Source organism: Vombatus ursinus, unplaced genomic scaffold, assembly GCF_900497805.2.
Source record: "Vombatus ursinus unplaced genomic scaffold, bare-nosed wombat genome assembly UNPS02009132.1, whole genome shotgun sequence".
Classification (NCBI taxonomy): Eukaryota; Metazoa; Chordata; class Mammalia; order Diprotodontia; family Vombatidae; genus Vombatus; species Vombatus ursinus.
In genome coordinates, this window is record NW_020948910.1 from 12,105,217 (window position 1) to 12,131,289 (window position 26,073).

The window sequence follows — 26,073 nt, forward strand, 5'->3', positions numbered from 1 at the left end:
GAGTGAAGTGACTTGCCCAGCATCGCAAGTGTCTGAGGCTAGATTTGAACTCAGAAAAATGAGTCTTCCTGACTCCAGGACCTGCACTCTAACCACTAAGCTACCTACATGCCCCAACATTTAAATATCATAAAGTAAATAAGACAACCTTCTCCCATCTACACATCTCTCCATTCTCTACAATCTCACAAAATAGAGACAGCTATGTGGCACAATAGGTAGAATGCTTGACCTGGAGTCCGAAGAGCAGAGTTAAAATCCTCCTTCTGACAATTAGTAGCTCTGCGACCCTGGGCAAGTCACTTAACTTCTTTGAATTTCAGTTTCCTCATCCATGAAATGTAGATAATCACAGCACCTACATCAGAGAGTTGTTGTAAAGATCAAAAAAGATAATATATAGAGTGCTCTGCAAACGTTAAAGCAATGCTATATACGAATACTGCTGATTCATTATTTATCTTTTGTAGGCCCCCTCCTCAAACCATCTTGAACCCCAACACCTGAGAAAAGCCTAAAACCTGGATTGGCCAATCAGGAGAGACATTTTGGCCCACTCTGGACTTAATCTACCATTATGCTTTGTGTGTTCTGGACATGCACTGTGTAGCTCTGTGAGTGAACCCAAAATGCCCCTTCCTGTGTCAACAGCTGAAGCTGAGGAAGAGCATTCTTCTGTTCATGACCACTAAGGTGCTTTGACCCAAACACTACTTTGAATACTGGGACTTTTCTTATCTTGGTATTTTATGGACATATGCTATGTTATGTTATGTTATTGTATATTAATGATAAAAGAAAAGAGATATACTGGATCTATAATTTCAACTGACACTTTCAACTTCTCCTATCTTATTGTATTTACAATCTATTCACTTAAGAAATTCCTTTCTCATATCATGGTTAAACATTTGGAGACTATAATTTTGGCTGACAAGCATCCTGAGCCAGGAAGGGAGGGAGGTGTGAGAGGGAATTGCTCTGAACATATAAAAATCTTCTTTGTCTGTCCATCCTTGGGTTCATTACCTTATGATGAGCTCCCATGCCTATGTCTATATGCATGTTCCACAAGCTTTGAGAGAAATAAACACTCATATTGCAGCCTAACTTCGTTTGTCTTTCTAAGAACAACTCAGCAAAGGCTGACACCTTTACATAGCCTGCTTCGTATATATCTGTTCAGAATGTTGATTCCTCCATTAGAATATAAGCTCTCTGAAGACAGGGACTATCTTTAGCCGCTTAGCACATAGTATGCACTTAATAAATGTTGATTCTTATCCTATGTATAAATGCTTTGCAAACCTTAATGGGTTATATAAAAAACTGCTATTATTATTAACCTATGTAGATTTCTTTGCAAACCTTAAATCCTAAACGGCTTTGCAAACCTTAAAAGACTATATAAACAGGTGCTATTAGTGTGTTTAGTACTGTGCCTGGCATACAGTAGGCCCTTAATAGATGTTTGCCGATTATCATATGTATCAATCACTTTGCAAACCTTAAAGCACATATAAATGCAATTATTATGTAAGTCGCTTTGCAAACCTCAGTTATAGAACCAACTAGCTTATTATTATCCTATATAGATCACTTTGCAAACCTGCTCTGCCCAAAAGGGATAAATATAAATCCCCTGGCAAACCTTAAATCTGTTCGTACGGATTAGCTATCATTATTTTGCCCATTCTGCCTGCTGTCTGAGATAAGGTCCTGCGGGCTTTCGGTCAATCTTGCATTATAGGAGACTGAGGCTGAGATGGTGCTTACTATTCCTCAACAGCAAGGCAGTTCTGGGACAAGCCGACTTGCCTGGCAAGGCTGCCCAGGAATCTGCTCTCTCTCTCGGTGCGGCGGACCGAGACTCTAGCCCCAGGAAGACTCGGAAGCACCCCTTCAGGAGCTGCGGTTTAGGTGTGATGAAGACACCGTGGAGGAAGGCTGGGCGAGGCGAGAAGTGCGGACAGAAGAGGAAAGGGGCGGGGACAAGCAACGACCGAGCTCTTTCTCACGTGGTTAACCGCGTAAGAGTGAAGACCAAGTCCGAGGAGAGGGCTGGGTTCAGACTGAGGTGGGGTCGGTCGGAATCACGGTGGCTGCCGCGGCCGCCACGCCCACTGGAGAAGGCGGGGGCCGGGGGGGAGGGGAAAGACCTTTCGCTAGGGACCTAGATTACACTGTCGGTTACCGGAGGAGGAGGAGGAGGAGAAGAAGGGGGAGGGGGAGGAGGAGGAGGGGGTCGGATCAGATCGCCCACTGCGTTCCTCCCCACGCCCGCCTCCTCAGGAACACCAATCCGCAAGCGACCGGAAGTGACGCGGTCGAGGCTTCGTGGGCTGGGGTTGGTGGTTTGCGCTGCAGAGCTCAGTCGGGGAAACCCAGCCCCGCAGCGGTTAGCTCTGTTGTCTGGGATCCGGCCGGTGCTGGGGCCGCAACCGAGACTGAGGCTGGGTCCAGCAGGGAGGAGAGAGGAGGGATGAGGCCCGGGCTCCCCCAGGCCTCCGAGGTAGACCTCCGCCTCCTTCTCCTCTTTGTCTTTATGTACCGGAGCTGGGCTGAGACCCCGACCCTGGAACCCGCCGCGTCCATAGGTAGGGGTCTTGGGGTTGGCCGTTGGGTGTGGCCGAGCGGGCGGAGCGGTGCCAGACTGACTCCCCGGGGGCTGGGGAAACTACCTCCGCTCTTCGTTCCCAATGAACCCTTGGCATCTAGGGATCCCTTCTTCGAGGCCGGAATTTCCAAACTCTTTGGCCACGAGTCACACCATCTCTTTTTGTGACTTCTGTGTTCCTGTGGGAGAAAATAATAAGGGGAAGGAGGGGGAGGACAGAAAGAGAGTGGGGCCGGGATGGACTCAGCCTGACAGCGAAAACAGCCCCAGACCCCGTTGAGGAAGTCATTTTTCTCCCATTTTTGTTTTTACACACACACACACACACACACACACCCTCCTCCCGCCTCCCCAAGAAAACCAATACACTTTGTCCGGTATCCTTTTGGAGGAGAGGTGGGTTTTTAATTTGGGAATGAAGGTTGTTCTGTTACAAGTTGCACTGTTGCAAGTTACACTGGAATTTATTTTAAAGTCTTGGAGAGTTTAACCAGTCTGCCCAGAAATGGCCAAAAGGAAGTCCAAGGATTGCACTTAATTGTAGTGGATTGAAGGTGTGGAGAGACTTGACTACTTTTACATATAGAAGTTATCGGTGCCCTCGACCCTTCCTTACTAACACCCATGTTGTAGTGTGTGTGTGTGTGTGTATTGGAGTCTTTGGAGTCATTAGGCTTCTTCACCCTTTCGATTGTATGTACTTCACTTGAAGATTTGACTACTGTGACAAAAAGGTTTTTTCTTCTTTTTCTCAAGTATGTGTTTATAATTTTCTAAAGTTATGGATTCCGATTTGTTACATTGCGTTGTTTTGCATTGTTATAGCTCACAGTTATTTTCTTGGAGAATAGATGCTTCAGATAGACTTTTTAATTGATTGTCGTTTATTGTACAGCCTGGATTACGAGAAGTGAAGAGTTGAATTGACTCTCCAAAGTAGTGAAAGTTCTAACATCTTTCTCCTTTGACAGGTCAGAAGTTTTTCTCTTGTTTCTCCTCTTTCTCTTCCGTTCTGTACTGTGATTTCCATCGTCACTTTTCCAAAATGTGAGACTTGGGAACTAGAGATTCAGTTGGTATAATCATTTAAAAGGTTACCTTTAAAGTAAAAGTCTTCAGATGGGAGGAGGAGTAGGAAATATTATGGTTTTAGGTAAAAAGTATTCTTAAGAGCCAAGAATCCTTGTGATTTTTCTTGAGGTATTTTGGAGGCTTTTAGAAGGACTTTTGTCGATTTGTTCCCTCATTTCTAACCAGGGGTAGGGGAATGGAGAAAGCTTTTGGGAGTATCTGGTTGTTAATGAACGTCATAATCCTGCTGCTAGTGAAGAGGGGGAAGTGCATGGTGAGTACAAAGAATACTGAACTTAAACTAAGAGCACTCAAGTACAAATTCTGCCTCTGCCAATTACTACCTGTGAGACTTTATCCAAGCCATTTATTTAATGTTTGAGTCTCCTTATCTTCAGTAAAAGGAGGGGATTAGACTAGGTAATTTCTAAGGTCCTTTCCAGCTGGAAATCTGTGATCCTGGATAGCAATCTTGAAAGGAAGGAAACTTGTTGAACTGTAGGGAGATATGAAGGACTGTGTAAGAATGGAGTCTATTGAATTAGCTTGGTGGAAAGAACTGATTTTATATTTAGTGAAGAGGGCAGCACTTTGCTGTGCAAATAATTATTCAGTAAATGTTTATTGGGTAATCCGAGTGATTTGAGTGGTCCTTAAGAAAGAAATCTAGCCCATAAGCCCTAAGATATCTTTCAGGGTTTCAGTGATCAAAAATACATTTCTTTGGGCAGAGGATCAGTAGGTAAGGCTATTATACTCTGTTTGGACAGAGGGAGAAGAGGGGAGGGGAGAGAAGAGATTGGGTAATCAAATAAGGAGAACTATTTCTTACATGCTGTTTGATGTGCAAAACTTAACACATCAATCAAGAAAGATTGGTAGTAAGCCTACTGTGTGCTATGCCCCTGTGTGTCCCTAGAACTCTGATAAATGCTGGGGATATAAAGAAAAAGTGAAAAAACAGTACCTGACCTCAAGGAGTTTACATTTTAATATGGAAGACAAACAGTACATAAATAGTTTATATATTTACATAAAATGTATGATCTCTATGGTGATAATAAGAAAAACAATAAATATATATTTGGAGCATCTAGCTGGTGCAGTGGATGGTGAACCAGGTTTGGAGTCAGGAGGACCAGAGTTCATATGTGGCCTTACTAGCTGTGTGACACTGGATAAGTTGCTTAGCCAGTTCCTCATCTATAAAATGAGCTGAAGGAAATGGCAAACCATTCCAGTATCTTTGCCAGGAAAACCCCAAATAGGGTCACATAGAGTTGGACATGACTGAATCACCTAAACAATAACAAGCTAGAAAGAGATAATAAAACCCCAACTAGGGGTGGTGGCTATGAGTGGATACAAGGAGGACCCATGTGCAAAATGTTGTAGTTAGAAAATCCAATCCAATAAATATTTATTAAGCTCCTTCTGTGGGCCAGCTAGTAAGTTAAACACTGGGGATACAATTGATCAGATGAAAGACAGTCCCTGTTCTCAAGGATTTTCCAGTCTAATGGGAGGAGACAACACACAGAAGTGAACAAGTTGCAGACTGGAGTAAAAGGTGGAAATGGGAGTGATGAGATGAGAAGAGGGAGCTTGTGCAGCAAATAGCCTGTTCTTAGTACATTCCACACAAAAATACTCAGAGAATAGTGGGAGGGAGTGCTAGGGAAGACTTAAAGAGGAAAGGAAGTGATTTGGAAGAGCAGCTGGGGTGAGAGATAAGGAATAGCATTGCCTTAATGTACTGAAGGCCCAGTTGAAATTAAATAACAGATTTATAGTGGATCCATTCAGCATAGTTCCTTTGTGAAACTTAGGGTATCCACCTTTGTGGAACATTTCACATAATGTCAGATTTTTTAGACATAATTGATTTGTTGATTTTTAAAAATCTTTTCCCTCTATTTTTTAAAATTTTTGATGATTGCTGTTAGAGAATGGTAAAGATATGGGGAAAATCTAGGCAATGTAAAGAGTAAAGATCAATAAAATCTATTTTAAAAAAGAATTTGTTTTTAAATAAGGAAGTGGCATTCTTATGAAACATGCCAAGATCAAGGGTATGACTGTCTCTGTCTTTAGCTGAGAATAAGTGGAGGCGTGGTTGTGTTTTGTGTACTAGTGGCGCCTAGTGGCTCTATTCCTGATTTGTAACTCTACTGTAGGTAGCACCCAGAGAGTCAAATATTATTTCCTCTATTATATGACTCACTCATTAGACCCATATTTATTATACTAGCCTTCTTTTTACCCCCCGCAGCTCTGTCAGCTTACCTCCTTTTGTCTATAGCAAATTCTTCTGCCCTGGAAGATATCTTAAATTTGCTTTCAAAAATTCTTCTTTGAATTTTGTCTTTGTTCATGATGTTACCATTCATTTTGACACTGTTATTTGATGGTGTATTATGCAGGGTTTTATTTTTATTTCATCTTTTCCCCTTGAAAAGATCTTTTGTATTAACTTGAGAGATCATATGTTCTCTACCCTCTTGTTCTTTAGAAATAAAATCAGACCACAATTATAGAGGGTTAGCCATGGAATTGACAATACATTGTAATAGTTCAATGGTTAAATAACAAGAAAAGTATAATGTGCCCAATTTGAGGCAGAGTGTAAATCACAGTGAAATTTGGCTGCAAATAGGGTGGATTCCTGCTAGGATACATTTATTTTTTCTGCACAGGGGATTGCTTGATGTATTCTTTATGCCTTAGAGACAAGAGTTTCAGTCACATTCTGCATTTTAAATAATTTATTTTCATATAATTTCAGGTTGATTTTGTAGCACCATCAGAAAACTGTATGAATTCATTAACCATAAAGCTCTTTGAATCCCATCATGAAGTAACTAGAGAGTGAACCAGCTCAAATTCAACAAGTTGATATTGAGATGACTTTTGCTACATTTCTTCAGCTGTATTGTTGTTATTGTATAAATTGTTCTCCTGGTTCTGCTTGTTTCGTTCTTCATTAGTTTATAAAATCATCAATTTCCTCATTTCTTACAGTGTAATACTACTCTGTCATATTCACGTACCACAACATACTCAACCATTCTTCAATTGTTGACCATCCCTCAGTTTCCTTTTTTTTCCCTACCACAAAAAGAGCTATTACAAATATTTTTGTACACAAAAGACCTTTTCTTCTCTTTAATATCTTTTGAGTATAAGCCCAGCAGTGATATAACTGGGTCAAAGGTTATTGTTTAGTAACTTTTTATGTATAATTCCAAAATGCTTTTCATAATGGTTGTATCCATTCACAGGTCTACCAACTGTGCATCATTTCCTTTATTGTCATCCTGTCTGGAGAGAATGAGGTAGAATCTCAGAATTGCTTTAATTTACATTTCTATAGTTAGTAGTGCTTTGGAGCATTTTTTTCACATGTCTCTAGATAGCCAGATTATCTTCTCTCAAGAACTACCTGCTCATCCGGTGGATCATAGCAGGCCGGTGCTGTCCATGGGGTTGTTTTGCTTTGGTTTGTTATTTCCTTCTCCAGTGGGTTAAGGTAAACAGAGGTTGAGTGACTTGCCCAGGGTCACATTGGTAGTAAGTGTCTGAGGCCAGATTTGAATTAAGGTCTTCTTGACTCCAGGCCCAGCTCTCTATCCACTTAGCTGCCTCCTTCCTTAGAATATTTATTAACTAAGGAATGCCTCTTTTTCTTATGTAAATTTGAATACATTCCTTATGCATCTTGGAATTGAGATCAGTATCAGAAATTTAGCTGCAGTTTTTCCCCAGTTAACATTAATCATCCTTGGTCCAGTTCAAATAAGATTGAGGCCTATGAGATACCAGCTTGCCACCGCTATTTCATCCATGTTTAGATAGTCATCTTCCATATTTAGATGGTTTTCTTTCACACTTCATTAGAATATAAGCACTTAATTATTATTTAGCCCTTTCTGTTGGTTCACATGCATTTATGATGTACCTTTCTATTAATCTCTGGTCTTTTTGTCAGGAATGCTTGGAAGTCCTCTGTAAGTTTATTTTTTTCTTTTGTAGGATTAATACTCAGTTTTGCAGAGTAAATTAGTTGAGGTTGTAAGCCTTTATATTTTGCTTTTGGAAGATTGTATCCAAGCTCTCTTTTTTTAATGGTTGCTACTTAGTTTTGTATGAACTTGAGAGTGGTTCTTTGGTACTTGAACTCTTTCTTTCCCATTGTTTGTAGTATTATGTATTTTACTAATGAGCTCTGAACTTGGTCTGTAAAGTTCCTGGGCATTTATAGTTTTGGCTTATTTTTTCCCCTGTTTTTACTTATCCCTGAAGTTCTAATAGATCTGGGCAGTTCTATTTTATGCTTTCTTGAAATATAGTATGAACATTGTTTTGTTTAATCATGGTTTTTAGGGAGTTTAGTGATTCTTAAATTTTCTCTTAACTTATTTTTCAAACCAGTTGTTTTTGATAATAGATATCTCACATTTTCTTGTTCAGATGTTTATTGTCTCATAGAATCATTTAGTTATTTCCATTCTATTTTTCAGAGAATCTGCTACTTGGGTGATTTGTTCTAAGGTATTTATGCTCCTATCAAATTTTTTCTTCCTAAACTCTCATTTCATTTCTAATTTCATTATCTTATCTTGTGCTTCATTTCTCCTGCTTCTCTTGTAGTCCTTGGGGCCAAGCCATTCCCCCCCCCCACCAAAGTTTTGCTCGTAATTATTATGGGGTTATACTCTTCTTCTGCTTGGTCGTCTGTTTAAAACCATGGTAGGGTGTTTTGTTTTGTTTTTTTCATTGCGTTTGATATCTTCTGTTTATTCATAATTTCAGCCTCAGTTCCTGGATTGAGATCTTATGTTCAGACTAATCTCTTACACCTTGCCCTAGTTGGATTGTCCTTGTTAAAGTCTTGCCCCTCCATGGTCTGAATACTACCACAGATCTGGATGGGATGGCTAGTATGAGTCTCCACATTCTGCCTCAATCTCTGACTCCTGTCTCTTTTTCCTGTTGGTCCACTGTATGTTCAGACCTCAGCTGGTCTCTTTTTTTTTTTCCTTCTCTTTGCACATTCCTCAGTCAGAGTCCCAGTAGGATGTATCAAACATCCTTCACAGTTTTGTCCTCTCTCCTCAACTAGTGATCAGGGCCCTAATTGGCCTATTTCCTACTCTGGTTCCCAATGCTTGCTCATAGGACTGCATGGCCATGTACCCTCCACTTTTTGTTGTTGTTGTTAAATCTGGGTCTCCCTGTTCTTCCTAGGCTTTAAGTGAAGAAGACACTTTCAGACTTAGTCTAACTGCAGATTGCCACACAGAAGATTTCATCTCCGTTTTTCCACCCTGGGATGATTTTCCCCTCCTGAGGGAGCCTGGTGGTTTCCTGTTTCCAGGGACTCACTATGTTGGTGCCACCATGACACCATGCTTAGCATGGACACCCGATTGGCTTTAGCCCTTCTGCAGCTCAAAACTCCGGAGCTTATGTAATCCACCAGACTTGGCCTTCCTAGTATCAATGAATCAATCAATAAATAAACATTATTAAGAGCCTACTGTGTGCCAGAAATTGTGCTAAGCACTGAGGATACAAGAAGAGGCAAAAGACAGTTCCTGCCCTCAAGGAGCTTTCAATCTAATGAATTATTAATAACATTATTATTATTAATAAGTCCCCTGGTAGCAGAGAGGGTGTGTTCCACCATACTTATCCAGTCTCTTTTTCCTGTGCAGTGACCTATGAGGGCTGATTCTGTACCCCATTTCTATCCTGAAAGGCCCAAGTTGGGATCTGATTATTAGAGGTAGTGCTGGTTTGAAATCACGCTATTCAGATAATATGTTTGTTGGACTCCAAGCTGACTTGTCTCCTCCCCTTCCCTAACTCCATCCAGTTCCCTTCTACCCACGTTATTGGACTTACTACCCACATTACTGGAGCCCCATAACAGGCATTATTCTGCTTTCCTTGGCATGATCCTTCTCCCTACATTAGCAACTTCTCGGTCTTCTGAAGTAGTTCTGGCTTTCTTGATTTGACCCCTATACTATCCTCTCCTATCTTCTAGCAGTCTTTATGTGTAGTTCTGGACTATGTGGAAGAGATTGTTTCCTCATCTTTTTGTATTTTCTAATTAGTTTTTTGGGGTAGCTAGGTGGTTCAGTGGATAGAATGCCAGACCTGGAGTCAGGAAGACTCATCTTCCTGAGTTCAAATCTGGTACCAGACATTTAATAGCTTTGGGACTTTGGGTAAGCTATTTAACCCTGTTTACCTCAGTTCCTGATCTTACAATGATCTGGAGAAGGAAATGGCAAATCACTCTAATATCTTTGCTAGGAAAACCCCAAAAGGGGCCATGAAGAGTCAGACACAACTGAGCAACAGCATTAGTCTTTTGTGGATGATTTTTAGATATTTGCTGAGGTTTATATAGCAGGAGAGCAGTTTAGGCTGCTCTACGTACGATTCGGGTCTCCAACTTAATTGAATGAAAACCAAATGCTTTTGTTGTCAACAAACAAATACAGTGGAACCTCATTCCTATATAGCTTTCACTCAATCATGTAACTATAAATATGTCATCTATAGACTGTCATTTTCAAAACCTGCGTATTTGCATGTCTTTATTAAAGATGCTCTCAACATAAGTTGATTATTTTCAGAAAGATTTTTTGGAAATGAGAAAGTAGGAGTTTGGTTTGGCAGTTGATATTTTCTCGGCTACTTTATTTGGTAATAAAGAGGTGGGTGATTTTTTTTTTTCCCTCAAGCCTTTCTTATCCTTTCATCTAAGTATCTTAAGAATTGATCTCTCTAGGGATAGAAAGCCCTCTAGGTATTCTTGATTACTTCAGCTACTTTTCCAACTTTTTATTGTAGTAACATTTCATTGTAATAAAATATAATATGTAAAATGCTTAATAGAAACTAGAATTTGATGGCTAAGCTAGGGTATGGATGAATAATACTAAGGGGATAGAATGTTTCAAGGGCTGGAAGGAGTCCCTGTGCTCAAGTAGTTTACATTTTCCTGGATGGAGTGGGAAGTGCAACATTTAAACATAGAAGTGATGTAATTCAAGGATGGAAAGAGCACTAGGAAGTTGTGAATCAGGAAAGATTACCTGTAATTGTAGTAATAGTAATTGCTCACTTTTATATGCACTTCACATCTGTGATTTTGAGATTTTCACATCTCTTAGATAAGCACTGTTGGTCCTACTTTATAGATAAGGGAACTATGTTTCAGAGAGATTAAGTAACTTGCCTAGGATTGCACAGCTAGTGAGTATCAAAGGTTGGATTTGAACACAGGTCTTTCTGAATCCAAGTCCAATATTTTATTCACTAATTCAACAAGAGGTAGAACCTTATTTCAGACTTGAAGGAATCTAAAGTTTCTAAGAGGTAGATGTGAGGGAGCATATTGTAGATATGTTAGACAGACTGTACAAAATTATGATGATAGGAAATGTAATTTGAGTTAAGGAAAAAGCGGGCAGATCACTTTGGCTAGTCCATAAAGTATAAAGAGAATACTGTAAAATATGTCAGGAATAATTGTGATTGACTTGAATCAGAATTGTTAGCTACATGTAATTTACTTTTCTGATCATTGAAATGTGTCTCCTCCCTTAAATTTTTTTTGCAGATAAACCACCACAGCCACTTTTTTCCCCACACCTTGAAAGTTGTTACTCATCATAAAACTTTTGTGGTTAATAGATGAAGCTTAATGTATCTTTTTTGATAAAATTGTTCTCTTTTCCATTTCATTGTTTTAACTTTAAAAATATCTCATTTAATTCCTGTAGTATATTTAGTATTTATGTATTCATATGCAGTAAATCAAAATGTATTTTTGTATGAGATTTACATCTATCCAGCCTTAGCACCTTCCTCCTTATGCAGTCTCCCTCATTTGAATGCTGTCTGAGAGATTGCAGCTGCACCCTCCCATTACCTGCCGTAGAGTAATACACATTGGTCAGAGTTCACTACAGCTAGCCACCTCTATCTACCTAACCATGTTTCTCCTTCCTGACGTGCTCCCTCCCTTTCACACTTGCTGTAGGAAGAGTGGACCCAGTACTTACGATTGCTTCTGGAAAGCACATGCCAATCAGTTACCCTTTTGACTCCACTTACCTTCCTCCCTGGCCATGATTCCCCCACATATGTTGTCTCCCCTTGTTAGAATTAAACTTCTTGAGGTCAAGATTGTCTTTTTAATCCCTAGCACTTAGCGGAATATGCATTTAATAATTTTTTTCTTTCATTCATCAAGCTTCTTTTACCCATCCTAAAGCCTTGCATAGACATAAATTGAACCCAGAAAAAGAAATTATTCATATATCTGCCTCAACCTGTGTAAACATACAGATTATGAACAAAGTAACAAAAATTTGAGCGACAAAGAAAATAGATGAAATGGAATCAGTGGGTCCTGTTAGAATAAGATAGCCAAAAGAGCTGCATGGGACAGAACTAAAACTAGTAAGATTGTTTGCTTTCTAATCTACTGTAAGGGATCTTCTTCAAGAACCAAAAATCATAGTATCATAGTAAGTGACTTATGTAAGGTCACAATAAATAGGTAGTATAGTAGCATGACTAGAACTGGAAGCCAAGACTCAGAATTTCCAGTCCATTTTTTCTACCACTCCAAGATGGAGGGCACTAACAACTAATAAGGGGCCTCATAAAGTTTAAGTGGTATAAAGATTTACATGAATTGATGCTGAGTAAAGTGAGCAGAACCAGGAGACCATTATACCCAGTAACAGTAACACCTATTTATTGTGACCTTACATAAGTTATCACTTACTATGATCAACTGTAGTTAACTATGATTAACTTAGCCCTTGTCAGCCATACACAGTGATCTGAGACAATTCCAAAAGACTCATGATGGAAAATGCTGTCCACATGTAGAGAAAGAACTATGGATTCTGAATGCAGATCAAAGCATATTATTGTCACTTTTTTTTGTTTGTTTGTTTTGTAGCTTTTCCCTTTAGTTCTTTTTCTTCTTTCACAGCATGACTTGTGGAAATCTGTTTCCATAATTCGTTTAGAGCTTATCCATCTTCAGATCTTGCAGAATTTGTTAGTTGACTAAGTGGAGAGACAAGAGACCTAAGAAAACTTCTTACCTGTACTGAGATCTCATCCCATACAAATTAATATGTACGACAATATTAAAATACAAACTAAAATAACAAAATGGAAAAAATGGAAAGGACCTTAGGAATAATTTAGAACAACTCCATAATTTTACAGATGAAGAATGTCAGTTCTTCTCCTGAATAATAATCCTTCAAAAATTTGGAGGCCAAAACCATATTCCCCTTAAATCTTCTAGGGATGTTTACCCTGGAATTTCTGGAACTAATTCTGTGTTACAGTTTTTGTTCCCTCATCATCCTGATAAATCTAATAAAGCATCCTGGTCACTTTTATCTAGATGCACATATACCATTTTATCATTATCCCTTCTAAAATGTAGTGCCCTAGATCGTTTCAGATGTAGTCTAGCCAAAGCAGGTTACATCAGCTCGTCATTTTTAGACTCTATACTTCTATTAATTACTTTCATTTATGGCTGCCATGGCCCAATGTTGACCCCTTTTGAGTATATAGTTTGAGTCATTTTCATATGAACTGCCCTCTAGCCATATAGTGAAGATTGTAAATAATCGGTAACAAAATGATTTAGGGATAGTATTTGGTGAATTCTCAGGGTCTCCATTTCCTCATCTGTAAAAGGAGAGCTAGCTACATGACCTCTTACATTTCTTCCAGCCCTGAATATATGATCTCTTGATTCTGCTGGTTTCATGATGTATTTAAAAATATCTTATTGATGTGTGACTTCTGAATTTAATTAGTTCAGATTGTCACCAGGCTCATGATTATAAATCATCATGTGGAATTAAGAATTATCCTTCCATGATGACCTCAGATTTAATATAAATGAGAATTATTTTATACAGATTGTTTAAGAACAAAATATAAAACTTTCTAAAGTTATTATTGTCTACTATGTTTATTTTGCTAATAATTGTGTTAGTTTCTTAATGTTTTCATTTAAAATATCTGAATCTCTTACAGTGCCTACACCAACTAATGTTGAAATAACATCTTACAATTTGAATCCTCAAGTATCTTGGAATTACCAAAGAACATCTCAGACTCCTACTTTCACTGTGGAGTTAAAGGACTATAAGTAAGTGTTAACTGTTTTTATTTTGTTTGTTTTTGTAAATGCAGCCATCCAGGGATCCTTTTGTTTTGGAGACCAAGGGATCCCTGGCTGACTGCATTTATTTTGTTAAACATTTCCCACTTACCTCTGTTCTAGGCAACTCTCTTCGACTTTTAAGTCACAGAGCAGATACCAGTCTGCATTACTAGAGGTAGTTCCTTAGCAGAAGCTCCTATACCACTCCATTCCCTGTGTTCTTCCCAGTATTATCTAGAGGATCTACAGCCTTTCCTCTTAATGTAGCCACCTAAAGTTTGCAGCCCTTCAATCAGTGTACAGTCCCAGGCTCTCCTCTGACCCTTTGCTGCCTTTCCCCACCCCTCAGCAATCCTCCTCATGAACCCGTTCTCTATTTATAATATTGTGCTCACTGCCTCCCACCAGTCCTGTTTCACCTGAAGTTTTCTTCATGTAAATTAATTAATGATATTGGGGAACATATATCTGTACTATATATGGGTATTAGAAGTACATATAGTTATGTCTTTGGTTACATATTATCTTAGACTTTAACTAGGTTTAATGAAATTAAATTTTTAGTGCTTTTAAGCTCCACCCTTTTTGAGATTGTCTCTTTTAATGCTATTATTTGGATGTGTTTATACGATGACTATCACAAGTTGCCTTTTCCTTTTCAGAGAAGGGAAGTGGAATGAAGTCTGCACCAATATTTCCCATCACTTTTGTAACATATTTGACCATATTAAAAGGCCATTGAGTTATTACTGGGCCAGAGTTAAAGCTACCATTGGACAAAAAGAATCTTCCTATGTGGAATCTAAATTATTTTTTATGTATCAGCATGGTGAGTAATGTGTAAAATATGAAATTTCTTGACATTTGAGATTTTTAAGTGTTTTTATTTTTATGAATAAATAAAAAAGCATTTATTAAGCACTTACCATGTGTTAGACAGTGTGCTAAGTGATGAAGATTTAAATGTAAAAAGAAAGACCTCCTCTACTCTGAAGGAGTTTACGTGACACATCAACACAGTGAGAAGGAGTGGTCAGAAAGGGTATTTTGGAAAGGGATAATGAGTAGAGCCATAGGACATTTGATAGATATGTTCTTTCCATAAAGGGTGATAGAAATTTTTGATTGCTATTCAGAACTAGGGTTGGAAAGCAGTGGGGAAAGGGTGTGCACAAGATGGTGTAGAGTAGCAGCGGCAGAAGAACAGCAGCATTGTTGTTCTGGGTCACACTAGTTAGGGAGAACTCTCACCAGTCGGGAGTACAGGTCCCCCTGGTGGAAGCGGATGAGCTGGGTCACAGGTGTGGAAGCATGGCATGAGGACTGCTAGAGAGAAGTAGTATTTAAATAGGTAGGCAGTGCTTTACCAACAAGTTTAAAAACATTTCAAAGAATGCTCAAACATTTGGATGGTTTAAAATAAAGGATCTTAGGCTTATCAGTGTATGATTTCTAATTTGCACTCACAGTTACCATGTATGTGTATGTATGTTATAGATAAATTTATTCATCAGGCAGTGTCTCATTGTTGTACATTCCATTCCCCACCCCTTATGGTCTTTTACTTCAAGCAGGACCTGCTGCTGCAGACTAATGAGAACCTTACTTTTAACACAATAATTAGAAAGTTTATATATCTGAATTAAAATTTTCTTAGGTTTTAGTTGATACTTAGTTTCCTTCTTTATCCCCTAAATGTCCAGACCCTCCTTCCCTCCACCTCCAAATAAAAATAGCTTCTAAAGCTTTGAGGGAAAACAGCTTCACCAGGTTAGTATAGGTACCTTCTTAGAAGAATATTCTCTATATTGAGAAGAAGTGGAATGGGGGGGGGGGGATGGAGAGAAGTGAAGAGGGTGAGTTCACTACATGCTGACTGACAGCCAAACAAGTTGCATTATAGTTGGTTTAATATGTTGTTAACAAATAACTCAATTTATATAGCATGTTAAGGTGTTTAAAGTTCTTTGCTCAAAACAGCCCAGTGATATTGTTAGCCCCATTTTATAAATTGGGAAACGTGAAGATTAGGGAGGCTAAGGATGACTCATCTGGTATGTATTACTGCCTCTCACTCCTAAATCTGTCACTTCACCGTTATACCAGTTTTTGAAGGCTGATTTAGATTCTTTTCATCTTTGATTGCAGCAGAGTCCAAATTAGTTTCAATTATTTGTAGTCTCCACAGTTAGTATACCAAAAGTAAGTTTCCACCCAAGCCCTTTACAAAATTGAACTATTTCTTGACTGCTCGTTAGAAAAACGTAGTCTAAAGTGGGAATTTTGTACCATTCTTCCAATCCTGCCTTATCCACTCCCAGAGTATAAGGAAACAACTAAAAACAACAAAGTTCCAAAGTCTTCCCTTTTAAAGTAACTTCAGTTTGAGTGTTCACACTCCTTGCTATAACATTAACCATACACATGTGAATACATAGGTACAGTTAGGCAGTTACCCATGTAGATATTCCTTTAAAAAGATCAGTGGGTTTATGGTTGACAGAGTACATACATTAATGGATGGGAATGAATGAATGAAAAAAATTATTAAGTACTTTCTAGGTGCAAAGAAATTTTTGCTGTTAAATGATAATATATCTAAAGAAGAAGAAATATCATTTCCTTTTTTTGTCACTTTCAGGTTTTTTGATATGTGTTGTATTTATCTTAAGTGCATTTATGAATTACACCCACTGGATGAGAGGGCTCTTATAGCAAAGTAAATTAAAATCAGTTAAGTGAAACTAATAAAACACTAACCTTATCTGAAAGTTAATACGTTTCACATCTGCATTAGTCCCACCTCCCTATTTTTTTAGACAAGCAAAACTATTTTTTCTTCCTACTCCCACCTCATTGAAAAGAAAAAGAAAAAAAATTCTTCTAACAAATATTTGCATGTTTAACTTTCGAGACTTCAGTCCTCAACATTTGTATGTTTAACTTTCGAGACTTCAAACGTTCATGTGATTTAATTAGTAATCTCATTTTCACTTTTGCATTGGCAGTCAGCCACATTCATGGTTATATGCAGTAGAGAAAAAAAAATGAAAGGCAAGGTGCATGCAACTTTGTGGAGCTAGGCACTTCACTGGTCTTGTTCATCCTGCTATTGTAAAAGAACATTCCCTGTTTTCTAGGAACATTCTCCCATGAAAGTTGAGAATTGACTATATGTATATTTAAACAAAACAAATTCTCCTAATGTCCATACGCAAAAATATGTATGTCTCATTCTGCACCCTAAATCTTATCCCCTTCTGTAATGTGTAGCATGTTTTATCCTTGGTTGATATCTGGTACGATATTGGTTGATTATCTGGTATGGTCATTTTATTGATCATATACTTACAGCTTTCAGAGATGTTTGTTTTTAGATTGTTGTTATTGTGTAACTTCTGGTTCTGTTCATTTTATTCTTCATCTGTTTATGAGAGTCCTCAAAATTTTTCATTTTTATAATGTTGATATGATAGTATAAATTCTGCTCACTTCCCTTTGCTTTTGTTCATAAAAATCTTTCCATGTCTTTTAAAATCATCTATTTGCTCATTTCCTACAGCAAAATCATACTTTTATCACATTTGTATACCACAATATGATGTTTTTTGACCTAACAATTTGCATTTGTTTTTAAGCTCTTTATGTCCTAAGCCATGATCAGTTTTAATACCCATACTCGGCTATAAAATATGTATACTTCTTTTTTTGTTTCGGTAATTGCCAGAAGTCTATCATATTTTTAATTTATCTAAAATTTTATTCAAGTCCTTAATTTATTTCTTAGAGGTTTTTGTTGTTGTTGCTACATTTATCTAGTCCTACTTGGGATAATTTGAGGTACCCACCATTATTATAGTTTTATTGTCTGTTTCTCCTTTCATTTAATTTTTCTTTTATTTGTAAGTTGTGCCATTTGTTGTTTATATGTTTAGTGTCGAAACACTGTCAAATTGTTCAACATCAGAAATAGATACAGTTTTTAATCCATAGAAATGACATTTTGGGGCCTCTTGAAAGAAACTCCAAAATATCATTTCTTTGGATAAAAACCATATCTATATCTAATTTTGAACTATGTGGCAGTGCTAAGGACTTTAGTAAGAACTTTATTTTCTTAGTCTTCAGTAACTATGGCTGGCAATTGACAGATTACATTACCAAATGGGTTGTTCCCCTATATTCTTTACTGTCACAAAAGAAGAGAAGACTCCAAATAAACTTACAGAAACTTGGCAAAATAGCAAGAGTGCTAGACTTGAGAGTCAAAAGAGACTTAGGGATTGGTGTCAAACTGCTTTTCCTGGGGCTTTGAGGATTATGTGCCCATCAGTGGTAGTTGGTTGTTGGATGGTGGGAATGGTGGGCTCCTTCTCTACAGAGATTGCTCATTGGATTAGAAATAGTACTGGTCTGGGTTGTACTACAGTTCTTAGGGCTCTTGGACTTTGAGTCCTGGTCTACTGGTATTTGAGGGGAGAAGGTGGTGGAGGTCATCTGATCTACCTGACTCGTGTCACCTCCTATCTTTTACGATACCTTGCTGCTAGACCAGCTGGCCTGCCCCATTGGTGACAGTTGATCAGTGACTGGCACATAGAGTAGTCCCCTTCTCCATGGGATTTGCTCTTTTGGACAATGACTGTTGGGGCCAGACTGAAAGCAAGGTTAGTTGTCAGCTGGAGGAGGAGTAGGGAGGTAGGGTGCTGCTATTCCTGGAGCTATTGGACTCCAAAAGAGAGAAAAATGGTAGATGAACAGCTGAGCAAAAGAGGATTTTTCTCTAAAATATTGTTATTTAGTTCTGGCCTATTGTGCACTGTACTCATTTAGTCTTAATTTGTAGTTGAATATGTATTTACAAGTAATGAAGTTGTACTTCTTGGGAAAATACTCTATAATTCAGATTTGTCATTCTATCCAACTTATTTTTCTGTATTACTCCAATTTGGTATCCTTTTACTGGATTTAGAAAAGAGAAGACCTTCAGAAGCACAGAACTCTTAATTGAATACATTTTACACTCAAAAGGCAATAGTTTGTAGACTATTCCTGTAATAAAAAAAAAAGAAATAGAACAGTTTCTAGGTAGGTGAATTGACCGTAAGCTAGAGTTCCTTTGACAAGAAAGGATGTTATTGGCAGAGAAAGTTAGTGAATAAAGAGAAATTTTTGGCTCTGCTACCTACTACTTATGTGATCTCTTAACCTTTCTGGGCTTTAATTTCCTAATGTACAAAATAAGGGATTTAGATGATCTGTGGTCCCTAAATTATTATGGCATTAGATAGCTAGGAAATAAAGTTACTGATAGGTCAAACAACCTCTTGATATTAGCATAAATAAAAAATGAGATCATGAATCAATCCTGTATTTTAACACTGATATATTTTGGTGGAACAGTTGATAAAGTGCTGGGCCTGGAAACAAGAAGACCTGAGTTCAGATACAGCCTCAGACATTTAGTAGCTTGGTGACCATGGGCAAGATTTTTGCACTTAACCTGTTTGCCTCAGTTTCCTCAGCTGTAAAATGAATATAATAATAGCACTTATCTCCCAGGGTTGTTGTGAGGATTGAATGACATACTGTTGGTAAAACACTTAGCCCAGTGCCTGGTACATAGTAGGTACTATGTAAATGCTAGTTGTTGCTGCTGCTGCTGTTTTTAAATGTATAATATTATAGTAATAATATTAATTGTTATAAACATGACTATAATAATAGCTAGTATTTACATAACACCTACTATATGTCAGGCACTGGGCTATGAGCTTAACAGATATTATTTCGTTATTATTGTCATTGTTGTTAAATTAACACAGCTTCACAATTAAAATGGTTTGTAAAGATTTGGAGTGATCAAGTGAGGACAGTCCCATCAACAAGCACTTGTATACCAGGCACTGGTATACTAAGCACTGCCAATATAAAGAAAGGCAAAGCCAGTTCCCCACTTCAAGGAACGCACGTTCTAATCTGGAAGGGAAGTTCTACTTCCTCTGCTTGGCTTCAGACAACAGAAAAGGAGCAAGAGACAGAATTTGTGGACAGTCAGAGTTCAGCTCACTATGAAGAAAAACAGAATTATCCAAAAGAGGATGAACTGTTTTGTATAGTTCAGGATGGTAGGGGCCTCTTTATCTCTGCTTGAAGGTCCTCAAGCCCAAGTTACATAACTACTACTTGTCAAGGATATTATAGTGGGGATTCCTGGTCAGGTATGAGTTCTGGGTGACCTCTGAGTTTCCTTTTAATGCTAGGATTAAGTGTTTGGTTTTTTGTTTTGGCTTTTTTAATTGGCCAAGGATTCCTAAAATTTCTAGTGTGACGGTCTCAAGAGACCAGGTTTGTAAATCCAAATACAAAGCTGAAGGTCAGCTTACCAACTCATTGTTTTAGTGATATTAAGGATTATGGTCAACTTTTCTACATTGAGAATAAGAGGGAATTAAATTGCATAAGGAATTTCTTGTATTTATTTATATATTTTTAGTTTTCAACATTCACTTCCACAAAGATTTTGAGTTCCAAATTTTCTCCCCATCTCATCCCTCCCCCCACCCCAAGATGGCATGCATTCTGATTACCCCTTCCCCTAATCTGCCTTCCCTTCTGTCCCCTCCCCCACTCCACTTCTCTTATCCTCTTCCCCTTCATTTTTCCTGTAGGGCAGGATAGATTTCTACACCCCATTTCCTGTATATCTTATTTCCCAGTTGCGTGTGAAAACAATTTATTTTTTTACATTTGTTTTTAAAACTTTGGGTTCTAAATTTTCTCCGTTCTTCCCTCCCTACCCACCCTCATTGAGAAGGCAAGCAACTTGATACATGTTATATATAAGGAATTTCTTAAGTGGATTTTGTTAAATGTTAGCTTACAAAGGAAAGTTATATCTTTTCCAAATATCTTATAGGATGATTCTTTTCTTAAAAAAAAATCTTTCCAGTATGAACTAAGTATTATGTAAGTATTATCCTACTTGGGCAAGGGAGAGACTATATTTCTTCCAAAGCTTTCCTTTATAGTAGGCTGAGACCTGGACTTTCCAGCTAACTCTCCACTTTCCAACCCTCGTCTCTGCTTGATATCATGTCCCCAGAACATGATGCCCCTGCATTGGGTCCCATTCACTTCCTTTCCAGTTTCCTTTAGTGTATTGTTTTCCCGTATTAGATTGTAAGTTCCTTGAGGGTAAAGATTCTTTATTATTTTTATCCCCAGTGCTTAGCACAATGCCTGATACGTAGTAGGTGCTTAATAAATGTATATTGTATTGTATTAAGCTTATATGCCTAAAGTAATATTGCTGCTTATTTCAGGAAAAATAGGACCACCTAAACTGAAGATTCAAGAGAAAAATCGCCAACTTATCATTGATATAGACCATCCTCTAACAGTTGTTGAAGGAGAAGAGAAAGAACCTGTGTGTTTTTATTATGATAGTGATTATGATGATTGCAACATATTAACATACAAGGTGTATTTGAACATAAATGGAAGCAAGGTATGTTCTGCATTTTTTTAAGTTAGAAATATTCTGAATATAGTATAAATTGGTTATCAGTAAAATAACAAAAGTACTCTGGATATCTGCACATAAAGGCAGGGAGAGGGTAAAGGGTAAAGAAGGAATGGATATTGTAGATGGGAGCTTATATTTGAATTAATCTGCATCAGCTTAAACTACTGAAACTCAGTGAAATATTCACTGTGCTTCATTACCTGTGTGACCACAAATAATATTTTGACCTTGATTATTACCATATCATATAAAATTTTAACTGAGGTGAAACAATTGTCACAAAGGGAAAAAAAAAAAACCTAGAAACTGCTTTAGTCAGCAAGCATTTGAGCACCTTGCCAAACAGAAGGAAATGGCAGCCCAGGACAATACTGCCTTAAACCATGAAATCTTTTGTGAAGTAATGGAAGAACACATGTGACCTTGGGCAAGTCAGATGACCTCTTTGGGATTTAGTTTCTTCATCCATAAAAATAAGAGAATTAGCCTAGATAACTCTAAAATCCCTTCCAGCTTTTAAATTTATGATCCTATGACCCTATAATGGTGGAAGATTTAGTACTGCTTTAGAATACAGTGGAAAATATTAAAAGTAAGTCATAAAGTTTGGCATAAGGCCCAAATCGCAGGATTTGAGAACTAGAAGTGACATCAGGACAGCTGGTATAAGCCATACCTTGAAAGAACCCCCACTACAAACATACCTGATAAGCACTCATGAGCCTTTATTCCAAGAACATTCATGGAGGTACCTGGCAGGAGGATATCAAGTACCTATAAAGAATAAATTTCTTAAAATAGAACAATTTTCTAGAATTTCTCTAACAATTTATTTTCATCATCAATGACAAAAGAATCATTACGTTTGAGATACATGAGATGGCAACTGACCACAGAGAGATGCCAAAAATGCTCAATTCTATTTCACTGCCAAAGAAAATGTCCTTTGCATTAGAAATGACTGAAAACAATGGCTGACAGAGACTTGATATCTAAGATAGTAAGAGAGCACTTTGTTGCCCTTGACAAATTTAACAAACTTGGTCCTGGGGCAGGTAGGTGGTACAGTGGATAGAGCACCGGCCCTGGATTCAGGAGAACCCGAGTTCAAATCTGGCCTCAGACACATAACACTTACTAGCTGTGTGACCCTGAGCAAGTCACTTAACCCCATTGCCTAGCCCCCCCAAAAAAAAGTACATAGACAAAACCAGGTGAGTCTGCTTTTTGGGGGCAGCTAGGTGGTGCAGTGGATAGAGCACTGGCCTTGAAATCAGGAGGACCTGAGTTCAAATGCACACTTGACACTAGCTATGTGACCCTGGGCAAGTCACTTAACTCCAATTGCCTTAAAAAAAAAAAAAAAAACTTGGTCCAGATGAATTGCACCTTCAAGTACTAAAAGAACTGGCAGATAAGACACTGTGAGTAGTTTCAGTTGAAAGATCATGGAAATAGGATGGTACTCCAGAACTGAAGAAAGGTAGATGTCCTTCCCCCCCCCCCCTTTTTTTTAAAGGAAGCATCTTTAGACTACATACAGGTCAGTAAACTTGACCTCAATTCCTAGGAAAATTGTAAAATTGATCATTAAATAAATGGTTATCCAGAAAAGGAAGTGATGGTTACAAAGAACCAGAGGGACTTTATCAAGAAGATGTTAGATCTTCTCTGCCATCCTCAAGCTTCCCATACTTCCCCTAGCTCCCCTCTCAGCTAAGCACCTTGCTCTTCACTGAGGAATTAAAATCACTCGTATTGAACTGCTCTCATTCTCTTCATCTGAAAATCACATGACATCACCCACTCTCCTCTCAGCCTCTGGGAAAGAGGTGGTCTTTTTTTCTTGCTAAGACTAACCATTCTACATGTGCACGTGATTCCAAAAGAACACCTATGTTAACTTTACTGAACAATACTGTGCTCTGACTTTCTCTCCGCTTGGCACTGTGTGGCCTCCACACCCTCCAACCCCCACCAAAAAAAAAAAAGAACCCCTCCAAGTGAAAGCAGAAGAACAGATGCCCAGACTGCCACCACCATTTGGCCTGATACCTCTGGTGCAGAAAGAGTAGACCTTTGCCCAGCTCCATCCATCCACCTTGTGTCTGGCCCCCTCATGTCGTTCTTCGGTCTGTCTGTGCTTGGGTACTGCTTTTCTGTCTCCCAGCGTGTTCTTCCTCTTGGTTGCAGCCAGGCCCCCCACATGGCTGGCCCCAGCCCCTGCATATATTCCTCCTCCTGCTCTCCCTTCTCTGTCCCCAGCCCCAACATGTCCTGGAGCCGTGTGCTTATCCTCTCCCTCCATAGACATGAGACCCCATCCTTCTCCATCTCCCTTCCTTCTCCACATCTGCAGGCAAATTCACATTATATAAAAATTGCCTCACAATGAGGTTTTTGGAACTGTCTTCTAAAGTAAAAGGAGAATTGTTTGTATTTGTTGTCTCTCCCATTAGAATGTAAGTTACCTCTGAGGAGGAACAATTTCATTCTTTGTACTTGTGTCCCCATTACCTGACACATAGGAGTTAATTGATTAATATCAAACTAACCTTACTTTCTTGAGGTTATTAAATTGGTAGATGAAGGGAATTCTGTAGATAGAGTATACAAAGATTTTAGTCAAACATTTGATAATGTGATTCACACTAAAAATGTCAAGTTGCTGACTAAATGATAAAACAATTAGATGGATTTAGGACTGATTGAATAACATGATAGTTGATAATGGTTCGTTTCATCTTGGCTGGATGTTTTCAGGGTGCCTGAGGTTTTGTTGTATTGAAAAATGTAATAGCCCAAGGGGCTGTACAAAACAGTCTTGGTCCTTTACAGAGCACTCAGTTATTAGCACATCATTCCCACCTTTCTATATTGAATAGTGATTATGCAGTTAGTTGTCAGTTCCCTCCAATTTTGTCATCTACAAACTCAGTTATTTAAATTATTCAGATTTAGTAAATACTTAATATGAATATGCTCTCTACAGCATGTCTCTAGATTGACTGAAGTGATGATTGTTTAAAATTTTTAATGTTTTATTCATTTTAATAACTTTCATACAGATCACTGAGGAAGAAGCTCAATCTTGCAATGAAACTCAATGCCGGTTAATTATACCAGCAATTTCATTTAATTCTGAGTATTGTGTTTCTGCCAAAGGATTGTGTGAGAACTCTGAAATTTGGCAAATTACATGTGAGAAATCAGAAGAACAGTGTATTGCAACTTCATCTAATCCTAATAGAGAAGAAGGTAATGTGTCATTAATCTTCATTAATCTTACCAGTAATCCTAATTATTGTGACTAACAACTATAGAAGGGTTTTCAAAGATGTAATCTAATTTGAAATTTAGGTAAACTCTGCTTTGAGATGCTTAGCAGCTGAATAATTTTATCTCATGGAGAAATTCAGAATACAAAAAAAATGTCCCTCAGAGCCATAAAATATAGTAAAACCTGGTTTAACTGGAATGCTCAAGAAAGAAGTAATGTTTTAGGGGATGTATTCAGGCCAAAGGGCCACACTGATGAAGACTTAAAGTTTTCTACTAATAAAACTTTTTTCTGCTTCCTGAAAGGTTCATAAGGTGTCTTTTTAGGCACTTAGACTTTATGTATAAGATAAGTATATCAGAGATTTATCGTCAGTTTAATTAATAATGGGATAGCTCTTTTTAAAATCCCTATAAAATATAGAACTTTTGACCTCATTTAAAAACACACACATCCATACACTGTAATACACAGTGATTTAAATAAAAATGAAACCATTTACTGCATAACCTCTGAAGTCTATTCTAATTCTTTTTTAAATGGGAAAATATATAAACACTGCCAGAACTTCACATATTGTGCTTTATAAATGTTCATTGAATGCCTTTATATGGATCTTTAATTTTATTGGTATGGATAGTGTTCCACTAATGCAGTTTGCAACCTTTCTACCTTCTGATCCTATGTAATTTTTGTCTGTCCTTCCATAAATCCTCCATGTAGAATAAAATTCTGTCTTAGAATTGTAACTCCAAGCATTTAAAGCCCTTTCCTTCCAGTATGGCAGGAACTAGGTATAGACCAACATCTCGCACTGTATACCAAGATTAGGTAAAAATGGGTACATGATTTACACATGAAAGGTGATACCATAAGTAGATTAGGAAAACAAGAATTAGTTTGCCTCTCAGATCTATGGAGAAGCGACAAATTTATGACCATAGAAGAGATACATTACTATATAGAAAATGGATAATTTTGATTATGTTAAGTTAAAAAGGATTTGCAAAACAAAAGCAAAACAGCCTGGATTAGAAGGAAAGCAGAAAACTAGGTAACAATTTTTACAGCAGATGTCTCTGATGGCCTCATTTCTCAAACATAAAGAGAACCAAGTCATATTTATAAGAATACAAGTCATTCCCTAGTTGATAAATGGTCAAAGGATATGAATGTGCAATTTTTCAGATGAAGAAATTAAAGCAATCTATAGTCATGAAAAAATACTCTAAACCACTATTGATTAGAGAGATGCAAATTAAAACAACTCTGAGGTGCTACCTCACAGCTGTCAGATTGACTAATATGGCAGAGAAGGAAAATGATAAATGTTGGAGAGGATGTGG

General features: G+C 37.9%; 1 protein-coding gene across 2 annotated transcripts in view; it reads left to right on the forward strand.

Annotated features, from left to right (window-relative positions):
- Positions 1 to 2,250: 2,250 nt before the first annotated feature.
- Positions 2,251 to 26,073, forward strand: part of IFNGR1 (interferon gamma receptor 1) — a 29,488-nt gene continuing 5,665 nt past the window's right edge. The window contains exons 1-5 of one of the 2 annotated variants that reach the window (XM_027850768.1): positions 2,251 to 2,597; positions 13,790 to 13,904; positions 14,582 to 14,748; positions 21,245 to 21,429; positions 24,516 to 24,705. In XM_027850768.1, the coding sequence (XP_027706569.1) occupies positions 2,483 to 2,597; positions 13,790 to 13,904; positions 14,582 to 14,748; positions 21,245 to 21,429; positions 24,516 to 24,705 (772 nt within the window). In that variant the 5' untranslated portion in view covers positions 2,251 to 2,482. The remainder of the gene's footprint in view (positions 2,598 to 13,789; positions 13,905 to 14,581; positions 14,749 to 21,244; positions 21,430 to 24,515; positions 24,706 to 26,073) is intronic. The other variant, XM_027850767.1, reaches the window with a different exon arrangement.